The sequence below is a fragment of the Carica papaya genome, chromosome 2 (assembly GCF_054855325.1).
Source record: "Carica papaya isolate Zhongbai chromosome 2, ASM5485532v1, whole genome shotgun sequence".
NCBI lineage: Eukaryota > Viridiplantae > Streptophyta > Magnoliopsida > Brassicales > Caricaceae > Carica > Carica papaya.
Genome location: NC_142310.1, coordinates 3,904,557 through 3,923,266, shown reverse-complemented (window position 1 = coordinate 3,923,266; position 18,710 = coordinate 3,904,557). Strand labels below are relative to the sequence as shown.

Below are 18,710 nucleotides of genomic sequence, written 5' to 3'. Positions count from 1 at the left end.
AGAAAAACCCACTAAGACCCAAGTGAGAAAAACTCTGCATCCAACGGCTGACAACTCTCGATCTATAACCCCCACCAACTAAACCCCCCCCCCAACCCTTCCATTTCACTCCTCTGGTTTTGCTGGAGGTTGAAGACGACCAAGTAGTTAACCAAATGGGTCATGAATGAATTAGTAAACTGACCAGAAGCCTAACCAGTTTCTTCAAGAAAAAACCATCTCACCAAATCAAAAAATTAATCAAACCTAATGCAGGATTCCAAGTATGTCTTTTTCTTTCTTTATCACTTCTTTATCGTCTCTCCTCTCTCTATATTTCCCTCTGTTCCATCTCTGTTTTTTCTTGCCACAAACCTTGATTTTTTTTTCTTTCCTTCTGATGCAGCCATCGAGAAGGAAATTGCCATTGTTTGAGTCGTCGGCAGCCATAGCCATGAAGCACAGAAAGAGCAACAACCTCTCTGTCTTCATCGTCGTTTTCTCTGTTTTTCTATTTGCTATTTTCATGTATAATGAGGACGTGAAATCAATCGCTGAGTTTCCGTTCTCCAAGTCCGAGCAGGAGCTGTCCAAAAACCCAGTTCAAGAATCCATGAAAGGAACTTCGGTTTCGCTGAATTCCAGGGCCTCGGTTGAGGACAGAGAAGAAAAAGAAGGTACGGAAACGGCGAAAACAGAGGACTCGAAGGGACAAATCGAGGCGAAAGAAGAAGACGACCGGCGGAAGATTGAATTACCGGTGGTGGTCGAAGAAGACGAAGGGGAGGAGGAGGTTGAATTGCCGCCGGAGGACTGTGATTTGTTCACCGGAAAATGGGTTTTCGACAACGAGACTCACCCTCTGTATAAAGAAGATGAATGCGAGTTCTTGACGGCGCAGGTGACTTGCATGAGAAATGGAAGAAAAGATTCTCTGTATCAGAACTGGAGATGGCAACCAAGAGACTGTTCTTTACCCAAGTCAGAATTTTTACTCTTCTTTTTAATTTCTTGGATCGTTTTAATTAATGGGTTTCTTAAATATATACATATATGCATGTCTGTATAGGTTTAAAGCAAGATTGTTGCTGGAGAAGCTGAGGAACAAGAGGCTGATGTTTGTTGGGGATTCACTGAATAGAAATCAATGGGAATCAATGGTGTGTTTGGTTCAATCCGTGGTTCCTCCTGGCAAGAAAAGCTTGAACAAAATTGGGTCTCTGTCTGTGTTTAGAATTGAGGTAAATTTAATTTAATTTAATTTTTTACTTCCACAAGTATATTTATTTTTTTAAAAAAAAATTGAAAAAATAAATATTGAATTTTATGTAATTTTCTAATTTTGCTGGATAAAGAACAGAGTTGATTGGAATTGAAGTTATGTCTTATTCTTGATTAATTAGATATCTTTAAAAAGATGTGTCAAATGCTCTTTGAGATTTACTGTTATAACATTAATTATACTTTATACGAAATAATATTTTAAATCAAATAATTGTGTTCGATATTTTGTGTATTATTTAGACATTAATTTTAATAACGGGGAAATTTTGGCACCACTTGAATTTTTTTATTTTATAATATATAGTTTCTTGGCATTGGGATTTTGAACCTCCCCCCTCTACCCCCCCCCCCCCAAAAAAAAAGACAAGAAATTATTATTTATGGCTATACATATTTTTGTCCCCCAAATCTAACGAGATAGAATGTAGAGAAAATATTTTGTGGACCTACTTGTCTATTAAATATTATGTTCATGATTTTGAGTTTATTCAATTCAATTTTGTAATTTCAGGATTATAATGCCACGGTGGAATTTTACTGGGCCCCATTTTTGGTCCAGTCAAATTCAGACGATCCCCAGATGCACAGCATTTTGAACCGGATCATAATGCCTGAATCAATCAACAAACACGGAGATAATTGGAAGGATGTGGACTACTTGATCTTCAATACTTACATATGGTGGATGAACACTTTCTCTATGAAAGTCCTGTAAGTATATATATCAGGCTGATTTTGAATTTTACCCAATTGATTTTTTTTTCAATTATGATGGTAATTTCGACTTTTTATTGTCGGAATGATCGATAATAAGCCGAGGATCGTTCGATGAAGGAGACACGGAGTACGATGAGATCGGACGGCCGGTAGCGTACGGGAGAGTGTTGAGAACATGGGCAAAGTGGGTAGAGAATAATGTTGATCCAAATCGCACCACAGTTTTCTTCAGCAGCATGTCTCCTCTTCATATCAAGTAATTAATTTCTTAAACCCTTATATTTTAACAATGCCATTTTTAATAACTTTTAAAAAGAGAATTGAATGCTTTAATTGGGTATCAAAACTAATACTTCAAATCGAAGCAATTAAAGTTTGATATTAACAAAAATATTTTTTGGTACGACAAAAAATTCATTCAGAGAAAACTACACTTTCAATCTTTATTACAATTCAAAATTTGAGATTTTTTTTTTTTTTTTAAAAAATAAATTTAAAAGTTTAATTATTTGATTTTATTTAACTCGGGTATTGTTTTAACTTAAAATTGTTTGGCTTTACATGTAGATGTCTTTTTTAGTATATAATAATTATTAAAAATTATACTTAATATTTTAAGATGTAATTTACTCAAAAATTAGTCAAATAATATAATAGTGGGGCCTACCAAGAATTGTATGATAAAATGATCACACCAACTTGTCTCCTTACATCTTACCCTCTATGTTGGTTGGTAAACCAATTAATTGAATTATTTTGACATCGATGCCAAATACGCATCTACCATATATGTATATGTACACACACACACACACACACACACTGACTGATATAATAAATATTTATGTAAGTGTACACATGAGACCTGTAGTCGTACATTTTCTTAATCCATACGTGTAAACAGGAGTTTGGATTGGGAGAACCCAGATGGAATCAAGTGCGCCTTAGAGACCACACCAATTCTCAACACTTCAAAACCAATTAGCGTCGGGACAGATAGAAGATTATTTGTAATAGCCAACAATGTGACGCGGTCTTTAAAAACACACGTTCACTTTATTAACATCACTTCTCTATCAGAATACAGAAAAGATGCTCATACTTCGGTATATACCATTCGACAAGGTAAAATGTTGACGCCAGAACAGCAAGCCGATCCAGCAACCTACGCTGATTGCATCCATTGGTGCCTTCCTGGATTACCCGACACGTGGAACGAATTCATTTACGCACGTATTATAACTCGCTCATGACACGTCTACCGCGAGCACATGTATCTGCGCGTGTGCGTGTGTGCGCGTGTTTTTTTTTTTTTTTGGCAATTATAATATTCAGTTTGATGTAATTTTCTTCAATTTTTTTTTTTTTTTTTGGTTCACATATAGGTTGAGTATCGGTAGACATGCATATTTTTTTCTTGAGGTGGGATCTAAGGATGCCAAATTGTTGTCAAAGTGCTCAAAGGGGAGTTTAATACGCTCACCCGAATCGTACAATGCAAAGTTGAAAAACAAAAATTTGAAAAGAAATAAAGTCACAACAAAATTGTATCTAATGAGACTCTCTCTCTCTCTCTCTCTCTCTATATATATATTTATAGTTATAAAATTACAAAAATTCATCAGAGTATTTTGTTATGGTAAGTAAATTATATAGCAGTAACAACAATAGTAAAATTACTTGTAACAAATTTAAAAATAAGATGATATTTATTTATAAATTTATAATTTAATTAGAAAATATTGAAATTATATTATAAAAATTAAAAAAAATTAGATATGTAATAATCGGAGGTAGGGCAATCAATAAAAAAATCATATCAATTGATTTCAATTCTGACTTATCAATTTAAGATTATACTAAAAAATATATATTCCAACTTTTTTTTTTTTTTTATTTTCTTCAAATAACTTGTGTAATATATTGGAAAACTCCAAAACGGCACTGTTTTGGGTAAAGAGAAAAGAAAACAAAAAAAAAACCAGAGACGTTATTGCCTCAGGTTGGAAAAGATGAAGAGACAGAGGCGTATGTACTTCTACCACCGGCCGAAAAGGACGAAAAGGAGACTTGTGTGGCGAAGAAGAGGGGTCGTGCAGGACTCCTCTCACTTCTCCCTATAAAACACGAAGATAGAGAGAGAGAGAGAGAGAGAGATGCAGAATTCCAGTGGTTGCGCACAGTGAGTCTTAGGAGGCCAGTTCGTGTAGGTGAGTTCAAAAAAATTATGATGGTTTATTGTTTTAGATTTAAAGTTAATTAATCGTATTTAACTTTAATAAATTATATATCCAGTCTAAAATCAAAAATAAGTCTAGGTATGAGTGTTAAAATTAGAGGGATAATCAAGTCATTACCAAACTAATATGAATATCATTGTAACAAGTTAATTTTGTACATGAGAGATAATTTCAAGAACAAAATTTAGACAGAAATCAGGTAAGTGCGTAAGTACTTATAAATGTAGTTTAATCTTTTTAAAATATTAAAACTGTGACGTTTAATAATTGATAATCATACGCATGATTATGACAAGATTTCACTACTAATTGTTGTATTTTTATTTATATTTACTACTGAAATTGTTAATGAATTATTTTATTATGTTTTGGTAACTAAATTCGTATATGTACTGGTTGTTATGTAATTGAAAGTATATTAAGGATATGTAGAAGAATTTATTATAACGGTTCCGGAAATTTAAATGAAATATATGTATTAAAAATCTCAAATACGGAAGCGTAATAAAAATTTTGATTAACATCTTTTACACAATAACCAAAACGTACTCAAAATATGAAGAAACAAACTAACTAAAAGAGATACTTGAAATAAAAACTATAAATATAACTATGAAGTCTTTAGGCGTCCCCTTCGCCGTCTTCCTGCGGAACGGGCTCAGGAACAATGTCTTCCTGATATGAAATGGTTAAATAAGGGATGAGCTACACCAGCCCAGTAAAGACATCACATTATCTCACCGCCACGGAAGTAAAGGTGGGTAGAAAACAAAAATGACCAATGGAGTATAATTTATAATGAACTCGTTTATTAACATAAAAACCTTTACTGTCCACTTACCTCGGTGAGATCCATGAAAACAACATATGAAAACAATAACCTTATAATATTATGAAATCATACACACTTTATAACATAACACATATCATACATTTACATTTTAATCATCAGAAAACAGATTTCCTTTTTTACCAGCCTATTAGTATCCATGGGGATCCATAGGGGGTCCCCGCTACACGTGAACCATTAACATTTACAACCTGATTCCAGGGCCGTCCCCATACCCCGTCCGGTATGGGCGCTAAAACCATGAACCTCAATATCCCGTCCGGTATGAGGGTGAAACGGACCGTCCCCATACCCCGTCCGGTATGGGCTCCAAAACACATAAGGTCTCCATACCCCGTCCCATATGAGAGACCACGTTCCCGGTAGGGTTCCCTACGGACCCGATCCGTCCACTATCTCCTAAGATATCTAGTCAGGCTGTCCACATTTTCTACTTATCAATTCACATAACCTTTTTGTCTTTTTCCTTAATCTCAATCATCCAATCATACACAACATGTAAACCAGTAATTGACACCAAATAAGACAATACAGTACCAGGTTCACCATAATACAAACCATAATAAAAGAAACCATAGTTCATGTATACGAGACCATAACATAATTACATCAAACATCATGCTGCATTTAATACTGGAAATTAGATCAAACAATTATACATCTATAAAGTCACACAGTACAGTTTAATTATTTATTAAGTTTTAATACCATGATAGGAAATAGGGTGATGGGTACTTACTTGTTTCGGGGTCTGAATTCGACTCTACAGTGTGCCTACAGGCTGTCTCTAATTTTCTTGAATTTTTTCCGAAAAACTGAAATGCACTACCGGTACCTGCACGTGTCCCAAAAAATTCCAAATTAGACCTAGAGCCCCTTTCGGCCAATATCGAAATTCCGGCACGGCGGCGATCTGACTCGGGTTGGCCATTTTCGGCTGAATTCGGCCACACTTGCATCGGTTCTTGCGATAAAACAACCCTAGGGCTCTCGGTGGGCCAAAAAATCACGAAAAATCGAGACTTACTGGCGGTGGTGCTTTCGGGTGCGGCGGCTCCTCCGGCGTGAGTCGCGTTTTGATGTTTGGCTCCGATCAACCTGTAGAGAAAAGAACGGTGATCACAGTAGTATAAAATTTACATCGAACAAAGGCTGGGAAGGGCCTCATCGGAGGCAAAAACAGAGGAGGGTCGCGGCGGCGCCGCTGGATTTCAGCTGGATTTTTCGACCGTTTGGCCGGTGGTTTGGCTCCGGTTTAGCCATAGGCGGACTTAGCATCGAAAAACGAGCTAAGGAGAAAAAATTTACCTCGATCAGCGGTCGGAAACTTCACCGGTGCGGCAGCGGGTGGCGGCGTCTGGTTCTTCTCCTCCGGCGAGGCACTGGCGGCTAGGGTTTTGTGGTCAGGTGTGGGTGGAGTTATTTATACCATTTGCCTTTTAATCTCAACCGTCCATCAAGATTAAATCTGGACCGTTCGATCGCGATTTAATTGGGATTGAATCTGGACCGTCCATCGCGATGCAATCTGGACTGTCCGTGCGCACGTTTGATCTGAGCCGTCCGTGCGCGCGGGAATGGATCTGGGCCATCTGATCGCGCGCACGCGGATCGCCCACGTGGCCCGTCCCGTGTCAACGTTTCCTTGCCACGCGGCGTGGCCTGGTTGGCCGGGGCTGCTGACCGGGCCGCTGACGTGGCTGCTGACGTGGCACAACTTTTTTAAATTGTATTTTGACCCATCGGTTTCCAATTTTCTTTTCAAAAACACTCATAGAATCCAAATTTTCACCATTTTTTCCCAAAATTAATTTCAATTAAATTCAAATAATATTTTTACCCAATTTTATCATTATTATTATTTTTATTTTCATTAAATTAAATTAAATAAAAATCTAAAAAATTCAAATAAATAAAAAATAAAAATAATAAGATAAAATAAGAAAAAAAAAACACTTGGGTGTTACATTTATGGTGATGAATAGTTACAGTATACATGTTATATGCATAGAATATATTAAATAATAAAAATTAAAAAATTTATTAGTGAGTTAAAATAAATAAATAAACATTAAAAAATTTGAGAAATTCATTTAACTAGTATCACCAAGGGATAGGTGTATGTATAGCCTTTTAGCGTGCGACTATGGTGAACCCTACCTGTGAATACGACTTTAGCTAGATGTGACAAAACGATAAAAACTATGAACTATATATTGTGTGCTAGAAACTGTAAACTATGAACTGAATTGTAACGTATTCACGAGTTAGAATGATTCTTACTGTTCTTATTGATACCGGCGAAAATGGCACTGGGCGATAAAATTATTTTAATAGAATATAAACTAATATGAACGAATAGAAAGTCATGTGTAACGCTTGTAATATTGAAATACTAAATTAGTATCTACTGAACTGCTTATTGTCTAAATTGTGATACTGTATACTGTATTATGTTATTTGTTGAACTATTTACGTACTGAGTTATGATACTAAAATAATAAATTATGAAAGTTTACTGAATAAACTGATTTATAAAAATTGGTTAATGAATTATGGTGTAAATACCACGTATTTTCTGAATTAAAGAGAAAAGTATTTTGAAGTATCTCCGTCGGCAGTTTTATATTTTTTACCTACTTGAACAGATTATCTTATTATTTGTTGGTACTTACATACTTACTGACCGTATTTAGCTCATCCTATTTATTATTCATTTCCTCCAGATCAAGATATTTAGAACTTCACTCCTGAATAGTGAAAAACTTGCTAAAAGATCGTTTAATTTTTATTTTAATTTGAATAGTATTTAATGTTAATTATTTTATTTTTAGTAAGTATTTATTTTAAAGTTTAGATATGTCTTATGAATATTAGATATTTTGAACTAAGTATGTAAGAGATGTACTTTTTTTTATTTTAAAATTTGTTGTGCAAAATATTCTTATAGATTATTTTATTATGATATAGTGTGCGTATGGTTAGATTCTGAATGAGAGTTCGACTTGTCACATATATATTTCAGTTTCCCACATAAAAATTCAGTACAGACCAACAAAAAAATCATGAGAAGCCAAATACTTAGTCAAAATAGCATTATTTTCTTAAATGAAATTTGACTCAAATGTTTGTAGCTACTGATCGAGTAGAAATAAAGCATGCGGTACACACTTATGTTCTTTAAGCTGCTCTTTGGTGCATGATGTCTCTTTCATTAAGGTTTGTCTTTGTTGATATTTTTGGGTTAAAAATTCATTACTAGAAATATAATTATCAGTGTCGTATTTGATATGTAGTGTTTATTTATTGATAATTTATTTATTTAAAAGAAATTTTATTGTATTTAAGAAGTATTTTGTTCATTAAAAAAAAAATCCATATTTTAATCAATTCAATCATCCTATTTGTTTAAAAAGTTGATCAAAATGGTAAGATGTTCATTATACATTATATGATTTGAAAAAATAATGCCTTCAAAAAACTTTAAGATTCCGACCTGCCGGATTCGAACCAGCGACCTAAGGATTACCTGTTAGACAACTACAGTCCTCCGCTCTACCAACTGAGCTAAGGTCGGCGTGTGACTTTCTGGCTCACAAATAAGTAATAGCTAATAATGTGTTAAACTACTAAACATACATGATCATAGAATCTATAATAGCAAATAATTTGATATAATTTTTTATAAGAAAAATTTTAAAGGTCTGGTAATACGAATCTATTATGTATTTAATAAAGATATTTTCTATGTTGTTAAATATATTCTTTAAAAAATTTATTATAAAGGAATAGAGTAACTTATATATATATATAAGAATTTATAAAAGATTAAAAATAAACCAAATTAATATTAATAATTAAAATTTTAAAAACCATTAAAAAATTACTGATACACCAGAGCCTTGTAGCTCATTTTGCAGACATATTTCATTATGAACTTCAACCAAATCCATTTTTTTTATATACAAAAGTACTAAAAAGGAGCATTTTCAGACTGCGCAGGCTTGCAACTCCAATGGCTATAATGATTATACATCCAAAAAGTTAAAAAAGGTTGCTTGACCAAGCCAAGAAAAGCACTTTTTTATATAAAAAATAATAATAATAATTCATAATACTAGAATTTAAAGCCACATAGGAGATTAATTAACTTGTAGGTTGGATTAGATGATAAAAACCTGGTTAAAAATTTCTATTTTCACAAGGAACATTAATTAGTATACTTAATTAAGCAATTCCTTATCATGCTTATAGATTGTTTTTTCCATATTTTTAAGGTAGTAGTTATTTATATTTTGAGATTATTTGATAACGAAATATTTTTCGATAGAAATTTTATATATTGATAATAATATAATTAATAATGTTAAAATTAAAAATACATAAGGACATATAATATTATAAAGGTATGAATGTACAATAAAAAATTTCAGCTAAAAAAATACCAAACAAGAAGTGTTTCCCCTCTCACCCAAAAAAAAAAAGGAAAAAGTAAAATTGGTGTCCAAAGACAGATATTGATTAAGCATATATAAAGAAGCTAAACCTCTACTCTAGGTTAGTTTTTCTCAATACCCAGATTTCCAATTTCGTTTGTGTGTGTATATATTTTCTTCTTCTGATAAAATGCAGCCTCAAACACTAAAACTACTTAACCACAAAACCAGTAAATCATTGATATTTGTTCTTGTTTCCTTGGTGTTGATATTTGTAGGCAAATGTTTCTTCATAATTAGGAATAAAGAAGAGTTGAGATCAGTAGCTGAGTTGGTTGTTTTGTCAAGGCACAGAGATGAGTATAAACAAGAAATGGAGATTAAATTGCCACCAAAAGACTGTGATCTTTTCACAGGGAACTGGGTTTTTGACAACACATCACATCCTCTCTACAGAGAAGATGAGTGTCAGTTTCTCTCAGCTCAAGTCACTTGTTTAAGGAACGGAAGACAAGATTCTCTGTTTCAGAAATGGAGATGGCAGCCTACAGATTGTTCATTGCCCAAGTATGTACACTTCTTTCGACTATTCTATTAAGTCAAATTACAGATACTCATCTTTAGGCTAATGGGATTAACATATCTTAAACTTAACCAATTTAGATTTACAAGAGAAAGCTTTGTAAATTTCCGATGCTTTTTTTTTTTTTGGGTGGGGGGAGAAAGGTTCAATGCAAAACTGTTGCTGGAGAAGTTTGAAGGGAAAATAGTTATGTTTGTTGGTGATTCATTGAATAGAAACCAGTGGGAATCCATGGTTTGTTTGCTTCAATCTGTAGTTCCTCATGGCATGAAAAGCTTGAGAGACACTGGCTCTGTTTCTGTCTTCAAAATTGAGGTACAAGTATTTATTAATTTTTTTACTTCTCTCCTTCTGCCAAATTAGAATATAGGTTGGCAAACATATATATATATATATATATATATATATTGAGGAACAACCAGAAATTTGAAAGATGAAAATTTTAATGTGACCATACAGCTTTTGATTTCCTAAAAACAACTTATGATTTATTACTTTTCTATGTTAATAATCTTATAGAAGTACAGTACTACATTGGAGTTCTACTGGGCACCATTTTTGGTTGAATCAAATTCAGACCATCCATGGAAGCACAGCATATTGGACCGGATTATCGCACCAGAATCAATCAAGAAACATGGAGATAATTGGAAGAAAGCAGACTTCTTGATCTTCAATTCGTATATATGGTGGATGAATTCTCCTACCGTGAAAGTTCTGTAAGTACATACGTATACTTTTAATTGAATAACTAAAGGTTATTATTGTTGTATATATGAGTATATATGAAGATTATAGTGGATTTATTTTTCTCTTATTATGAGGCTGGTTTGAGAAGAAGAAAAGAGAGTTTTGATGAAGGAGGATCATCAATGGAGTTCGATGAAATTGAAAGGACAATAGCTTATGAAAGAGTTCTGTGGACATGGGCTAAGTGGGTTATAGAGAATGTTAACCCTAATCACACTTCTGTTTACTTCATCACCATATCTCCTCTTCATATCAGGTAAATTCTTTTTTTCTTCATCTTCTTTAAAATTAATATACACATTTAAGGTATTTGTAGCTTATTTCATCTGCATGATGAAACAGGAGCATGGATTGGCAAAACCCAGAGGGAATCAAGTGTGCTAAGGAGACAACTCCAGTAATATCTATGAACAAATCTTCTCAACTAAACATAGGAACAGACCGCCGGCTTCTGAAGATTGCGGATAATGTTATCCGATCAATGAAATTACCAGTCCATCTTCTCAATATCACCACTCTATCTGAATATCGAAAAGACGCTCATACCTCCATTTACACAACCAGGCAAGGCATCTTGCTCACTCCACAGCAGCAAGCTAATCCAGCAATTTATGCAGATTGCATTCATTGGTGTCTACCGGGATTACCCGATACATGGAACGAACTTTTATATACTCATATCATTTCTCGTTCATGACTTCTCCGTCCTTATTCTAAGTTATGTTTACTTCAATTTTTAGTTTTTATATTAGTCATAGTAAGAATGTAATTTATTTTGTTTGGGAAATACCACTCCTATGTTGAAAATTTTTACCATCAATTCAATAAATTATAGGCACAGTAGTAATAAAATGTAAAAATTAATATTTTAGTTATGTATACACGAGGACTAATTTAACAATTAGAAATATACAATTAACTAGGTATTAAATGAAAAATTAAGCAGATTTAGTTAACTGTAAATTGAGTAGTAATTATTATTAGTATTGTTGTTATTATTATTATATATGCTTCTCACTATTTAACGTATTATTAGGTTACCTTTCAAAGAAATGTATGTTATTGAGTTGATTTTTTCTTATAATTAAATATTGAATCAATAATTAACGAATAATACGGCAGTGTAATGCTTACACTTGTATTTTACTCTTGAAGTTCATGGTTTAAAACTCATTAAGAAAAAATAATTTGTCACTTAATAAGATGAGTTACTCAATAAAATAAAAAATTTAAGTTATTAGTATATTGTTAATTAAATATCATCGAACCTATTGCGTTTATAAATGAAAAGAACATCCTATAATAATTAAATTATTTTAGTTAGAAATAACTTAAACGTTTATTTCATAAATAAATAAGAAATTCCAGATTATAGAATTTAAGATTTAAATTATTTAAATTTGGTTAAAGAAAATTCTCTCTTTATATATACACACACACACGCACACGTGGATCTAACTGATTTAAAAGCATAAAATGAAGCAATAATACAATAATTATCAAAGATGGTTATTAAGAAGTTGGTAGGTACTTAATTCTCAAACGCGATAAACTTAATTTCTTTAATTCTTTCCCTTTTATTTCTCGTCCAAAAATTTTTAAAGTAAAAAATTGAAAGTGACATGTTCCAAACCTGCTGCTCTGGTTCTCTCGTTGGTTTTATTTGGTAACCAAACGACCATATTATATATATATATATAGATACCCACTTTCCTGCATGCAAATATATATATATATATATATATATATCAGTTTCTTTGTATAAATACATATAGATATATATATATATATATAATGGACTTGAAATAGCATCGATTTTCTTGGTTAACAAAAACTAATCACTGGAGCAGGTAGAACCAATTCCACAATTATGAAACCTGTTATCATTAGTGGAAAAAAGAAATCAATTTGTTGACTTGGCTATAAACTCAACACAATTCAATGGAGTAGTTGGGTGAAATTAATTGAAAAATATTTAATTATATTATACATACCCATAACTACTCTTCAGGTTTTTTTTTTTTTTCTTTATAGTACCCTTGTGAAACTGCAACATGTTTCTATGCATTTTTATTTGAAACACGAAGTTCCAAATAAATCGCTACATGGAACCAAGTCAAAATATTTTAAGATAGCCTTATCATCATTGTTTTTAGCATTAACCAGAGGTTTACATATACCATTCTCTAGTGGTATTGTGTTTTTTTTTTTTTTTTTTCTTCTTTCTTTTTTTTGAATACTTTAGGTTCAATACCAAATTACCATATAGAGATTTATATACAAAAAAAAAAATAACAGGCTTGGGGTGAAATGCAAACTGCTTTTTCTTTATTTTCCGTACATCTCGAACACAGACATAGTAGTATCTTTATTTTAATATTCAAAAATGGATTCACCGTGTCCATGCAGGGTGCAGCAATTTCTGGTCTTGAACCTAAGCGCATGCTCTTGCAGTTTTTAAAATCTTCTAGATCGTGAAAACTGACACCTCAACTTCGTAGAAATGAATAGACAAAAGTAATTGCATGTTTGAAAGCTGACACACAAATCAAAGATGAACAATAAACTAATTGCATGAGCAGGTAGTACCAGTTCCATAATTACAAAACATGTTATCATTAATTGGAAAGAGAATTGATTTGTTGACTCGTATAAACTTTTTAGGGTTCGTTAACATATCAAATTCATAGGATCATAACTCTTTCTCCGCCGCCCGATGAAAACTTCTTTGTGACAATGAAGCAACCAAGTAACAGTCAGAGTTTCAATTATCTCTACCTACTTGGAATGGTGGTTTTTCTTGCATCATTTTTAGGATGTTCTCTCTATAAGGAACAAATAAAGAGTACTTGGTTCCAAGAACCTAAACAGCAGAACATCATACAAGAAGCAAGAAACTTAAGCAACCGTGCAGATCGAGAAACCGGTGGGACAGATGATGACCCAGAAAAGAACCAAAACAGCCAAGGACAGCTTTCTGTAGGAGAAAAGGAAGAGAACCAGGTTCTGCTGCCAATGAAAGAGTGTGATATCTTCACAGGAACATGGGTTTTTGATAATTTAACACACCCTTTATACAGAGAAGACGAATGTGAGTTTGCCTCAGAATGGGTAAGATGCACTAGAAATGGAAGGCCGGATTCTTTGTACAAGAAATGGAGATGGCAACCAAGGGATTGTTCTTTGCCCAAGTAAGTTTCTAGACCCTTTTTTTTTTTTTTTTTCTCCATTGTGATTATCTAATTTTTCATTCTCTTTAGTTCTTTTGGGAGATTGAGGAGCAAAGTTAATGACCTCATAAATTTGTTTACCTACAAGGTTTGAAGGAAGGGTGTTGCTAGAAAAACTGAGAGGAAAGAGGCTTATGTTCGTGGGAGATTCATTACATTTAAACCAGTGGCAATCTATGGTTTGTATGGTCCATTCTATCCTTACTTTGGGCAAGAAGAGTGTGAGCTATGGAGACTACATCTATGTCTTTAAAGCAGAGGTTTCTCTCTCCTTTCATCAAAATTCACAGTTCCATTTCTATTAACTTTATTTCAGATGGAATCTACTGTTCAAGTCCCACTTATGCCAAAAGGCATCTGCTAGCTAAATTTTGTCACAGATGTTTCCTAGGCAGAACATAAATCATGACATACATACCCTAGAAGCATGCGTGGGACTATTCCACTAAAATCCATCTTTTTATCAACATCAAGAGGAACGTATCAATAAGTTGACAACTTTGACTAAGAAAAATGGGCATAGCTAAATATGTTTAGCAGTAACTTTTGTTGTGAGAATAAGAAGGAAAATCACCTGATAGTCTCTATTTCATTTGAATATATAGGAGTACAATGCAACCATAGAATTCTACTGGGCTCCATTCCTGGTTGAATCCAACGTGGACCCTCCAACAAATAGAGATGGAACATCAGACCGAATAATCATGCCTGAATCAATCTCAAAGCATGGAGATAACTGGAAAGATGCAGACTATCTTATCTTCAACACATATATCTGGTGGATTAACTATCCCACTGTAAAAGTGTTGTAAGTACATAAAAGTTTTTAATTTTTCCACCAGTAAGAGCTTTATACCCCAAATCTTTCTGTTCACAATTTAGTTTAGCAATATGATCATGATTTGATCTTTTCTCTTTTGCATTTGACAAATGATACGAAAGACGAGGATCATTTCAAGAAGGCACAACAGAGTACGACGAACTTGAACTGAATAAAGCATATGGGAAAGTGCTGCAGACATGGGCTAATTGGGTGGATGGAAATATTGATCCTACTCGTACTTATGTTTTCTTTAACAGCATATCTCCAATACATGTCAGGTAAGCAAAACAGTCCTACTTCATTGGAAGTCAATTTATCAGATATAGATAGTTAAACCAATATCTGGTCCATGAATTGCAGTGATTTCTCTTCAAAATCTTTAATCATGTTAATTAATATTTATGTGTTTAAAAAAATGCAATACAATATTCATTCTCAGGAGATTTTGAGGAAGAACTTACATCGTGTCTGCAAATGCAATAGGAGCTTGGACTGGAACAACCCAGATGGAATCCAGTGTGAAAAGGAAGACACACCAGTACTAAACATGTCAATGCCACTGGACGTAGGCACAAACCAAGACCTTTTTGCAATTGCAGCGAACTTCACTAAATCAATGAAAGTACCTTTATACTTCCTCAACATAACAACCCTTTCTGAGTACAGGAAAGATGCACATCCCTCAGTTTATAGAGCTATAGGAGGCAAGCTGCTCTCTCCAGAACAAAGGTCCAATCCTGCCGTCTATGCAGATTGTACTCACTGGTGCCTCCCTGGATTGCCTGATACGTGGAATGAGTTGCTCTATGCACATATTGTCTCAAAATCATGAGTCCTGCCAAAATGATTTCTACCATTGTTTTTGTGTCAGAGAGTGGTTATATCTTCAATTGAAAAGAATCATTAGATCTGAAGCATTAAAAAGGCATAACTTTAGGCATCCAACAAAGATAACAGAGAATTCTTCAATGTATTATCACCTGCTATAAAGTGGACATATTTTGCTATTATCTTTTTCATCAGAAAGCAGTCTCTTACATGTCTGTCAACTTTCACGAAAGTGGATTACGCCTGGCAGTGGATGTGAGAAAGATACTTCCATTTACAGTTTCCTACTATTTAATTTAATATTGTATTGAATTTAAAAAAAAAAATAGGAAATTCTCCCATTTTCCCGACATATATGTATGAAAGTAAATAGAAAAAACTTCAAAGTGTATTTCTTACTTCAACCCATGAAATGTGAAATGAAAAGATATATTCTGTAATTTTATATTCATCTGAAGGAAATATAATAAGGAAGACAATAAATAAAAGAAAATGAAAGAATAAAGTATAAAAAATCAAAATAGTTGATACTATTGTAATTCAATACACAGAGAAATTAAAGGAAGACAGAAAAATCTACCTTCTCTATCTCCTAGATTGGAAGGAACTGTGTTGTAACCTAAAAAAACTTCTTGACAAATTGGGATCTAAGTGTTTACCACATGCTATCAAACTGTATAATGCACACAAAGATCGGTGCATATGCTATCAAAAAGTATAATACAAGGAAAGCTGGTGCATGCATAATTCATTGTACTATTAATATTATGTAATAAATATCTTTAAGAATCACCCAGATAGTCACAACTATGTTAATATTGCTACAAAATTGATAACTCCATTGTACCTTTTCTTTTCTTTCCCTTTTTTCGGCCAAGTAATCCCTTTTTACATTGACATTCAAATTTCCACATACAACAACAAAAATTGATTGCCTATTTCTAAGGCCAACATCAACTATAACTTAACCAAAAATTATTTGCAGAGACTGTTAACCTGAAGTGAAAGAAAATGCATTCCTATTTTCATCTTTTGAGATATGAATTGTGAGAACTGAAGCTAGCACACCATCGGCAGCAAAGTAAACCCGGGCTTTTCTTTCCCCTTTGTGGAACCTAATTAGCCTCAGTTACCAGGGGCACCACAGAAAAGGACACAATGCTCTTCTTCAGAATGCCAGTTGCCAGGTCTTAACTGCTACCTTGGGTAGAGAAAAACCTATTAATTTCACAGATTGCATCGATATGAGTACTAGGGAACAACAGATGCAAGAAAGGAACTGAAGAGGACAACTTGAGCTTGGGCTTGATTTTCTCCATTGCTGTCTTGATTATTGACGGAGCGGGTACACCAAACCACTGCAGATACCAAGAAAGTAGTACTGAATTCTTCTGTCCTAGGGTATCGTCCATGGGCCACCTCCCCGAGATCAAATAATTACAAAAATCATTCTTCAATTGCTCAGAAAATCTTAGGATCTCTTCCAACCGCTTCCTTAAAGATGATAAAAAGATTGCTTGCAAAATGCTACCGCTTGAAGAGGTTAGTCTTCCACTTGACACGGCCTTGTTATAAGTCAGTGCAAGCTGAAAAATGATTAGCAATGAGAATTTTCTTAGTAATGTAGCCACCAAAAAAATTAGATTTCATCATGAACCAGAAAATCAATCACAAAAAGAAACTTGTTTGAACCATTAAAACTTTTACACCCTTTTATGGGGACCGTAACCCACCAAGTCCAGTTACCTGGCTGATAAAAGTTTAGTTTGGACAAGTACTTTCAATTTTATTTGGCAAACTTAAGCAAAAGATAGTCTTTTCATTTTAGGATCAAACTTAGTTATTAATATTTCAAGACAGGGCTGCTCAACCAAACAAACAGCCCTAAGTAGAATTATCTCTGTTCATCAGTATGCATCAAGTCATATTAGTAAAACCATCTAATTTTACTATTGACTTTGTCCAGCATTATTAGTTTCACTACTGCCATTCAATATACAAATATTCATGCAAAATAAAGATTGCAGATGGTCCACATGAATCTAAAAGATTGGTTGATGACTGGACTATGAAATGCAGTCTAAGATTGGACCCCTCTAGAGGTTAAATAGAGCCAGGGCGGTGGTCTGGGAATAGAAGAAGACCAGACTGTCTGACCTAGAGGCCATATAGATTAGCTTATTCTTTTTGGTATTTTAAGCTAATATGGCCTTAAACAATAACGATAGTTTTGTATTTAAAATCTTCATAAAATTTTAATCTAATTAGGGTATATAAATCTAACACATTCTGGATAAGGTACACTTTTAATTTTTAAACTAGCAGAGTTGCAAATTTTCATTTTGATGCAGAATAGTGGTCCCAAATAATAGTTAAATTAGTTAAAAGTTCTCAACTTAAAGCTCTAAAAATGTAAGCACTGAAGTCTTTTATTTTGGAGTAAAAGCTTAGTAGCTTTTGAACACTTGATATCTCGCAAAGCACTCCATTAACTTTTTTTCTTTATTTGCTAAAATGTACTTTTACGTACCTTTTAACTAAGAAAAAAGGTTACTCAAACACTCTCTCAATCCAAACTCAAACAATAAGCCAAATGGTTTTTGGAACCATGGTTTGGAAATACCCTTAATGACTGCAAACAATTAATTAGACACATGTTGAACAATAATAATTAAGTTATAAAAACACCATTTAAGTTTCTCATTTCCAACACATTTAAGATGTAATGTTCTTGGCTATCTATGGTTCTCCTATATACTAATTTAAAAAAGTTGATTTTCTAATCTAATCTGCTATTTAATCATTAAAGGATTTGAGATCTTATTACTGATTTTTTTTGTTTTAAATAAGTGATCTTATTACTGATTATTTTTAATTTCCGAATTGTTTTACTAGTATTTGAATATAAGATTAAGGTTGTTCAAATAATCATTCAAAACATGGAAAACTGATCAAAACCAAACTGAATTAAATTATTTTCTCTAGACTGC

The 18,710-nt window shown here is 33.2% G+C and overlaps 3 protein-coding genes and 1 non-coding gene across 5 annotated transcripts in view; 2 read left to right on the top strand and 2 right to left on the bottom strand.

Moving 5' to 3' along the window:
• On the top strand, positions 1-3,535 carry LOC110819263 (xylan O-acetyltransferase 1-like). Of its 2 annotated transcripts, XM_022048388.2 has the most exons (6): positions 2-263; positions 386-960; positions 1,049-1,220; positions 1,775-1,974; positions 2,078-2,236; positions 2,885-3,535. In XM_022048388.2, exons 2-6 carry the CDS (start codon positions 434-436, stop codon positions 3,231-3,233), a joined length of 1,407 nt encoding a protein of 468 aa, XP_021904080.1. In that variant the 5' UTR covers positions 2-263; positions 386-433; the 3' UTR covers positions 3,234-3,535. The 2 variants fall into 2 exon arrangements, with proteins under 2 accessions (XP_021904079.1, XP_021904080.1); XM_022048387.2 differs by having other exon boundaries at positions 1-960.
• Positions 3,252-11,652, top strand: LOC110819308 (protein trichome birefringence-like 28). Its single transcript, XM_088213443.1, has 7 exons — positions 3,252-3,263; positions 3,983-4,190; positions 9,785-10,073; positions 10,233-10,404; positions 10,609-10,808; positions 10,928-11,095; positions 11,182-11,652. Exons 1-7 carry the CDS (start codon positions 3,252-3,254, stop codon positions 11,534-11,536), a joined length of 1,404 nt encoding a protein of 467 aa, XP_088069569.1. The 3' UTR covers positions 11,537-11,652.
• Positions 8,561-8,647, bottom strand: TRNAY-GUA (transfer RNA tyrosine (anticodon GUA)). The gene is given in 2 exon segments: positions 8,561-8,596; positions 8,611-8,647. It is a non-coding gene; the product is annotated as a tRNA-Tyr (tRNA).
• Positions 11,653-13,145: 1,493 nt separating the features above from the next.
• Positions 13,146-18,710, bottom strand: part of EMB2771 (E3 ubiquitin ligase) — a 39,813-nt gene continuing 34,248 nt past the window's right edge. The window contains exons 37-39 of the mRNA XM_088213421.1: positions 16,914-17,306; positions 14,644-14,805; positions 13,146-13,375 (exon numbers count right to left, since the gene is read on the bottom strand). Of these exons, the coding sequence (XP_088069547.1) occupies positions 14,698-14,805; positions 16,914-17,306 (501 nt within the window). The 3' untranslated portion in view covers positions 13,146-13,375; positions 14,644-14,697. The remainder of the gene's footprint in view (positions 13,376-14,643; positions 14,806-16,913; positions 17,307-18,710) is intronic.

Coding starts and splice junctions, on each gene's coding strand:
- LOC110819263 (XM_022048387.2), top strand. CDS start 266: ATGTCTTTTTCTTTCTTTATCACTTCTTTATCGTCTCTCCTCTCTCTA. Junction 1,221..1,774: donor TGTCTGTGTTTAGAATTGAG/GTAAATTTAATT, acceptor TTGTAATTTCAG/GATTATAATGCCACGGTGGA. Junction 2,237..2,884: donor ATGTCTCCTCTTCATATCAA/GTAATTAATTTC, acceptor ACGTGTAAACAG/GAGTTTGGATTGGGAGAACC.
- LOC110819308 (XM_088213443.1), top strand. Junction 4,191..9,784: donor TAGGAGGCCAGTTCGTGTAG/GTGAGTTCAAAA, acceptor TGATATTTGTAG/GCAAATGTTTCTTCATAATT. Junction 10,405..10,608: donor TTTCTGTCTTCAAAATTGAG/GTACAAGTATTT, acceptor ATAATCTTATAG/AAGTACAGTACTACATTGGA.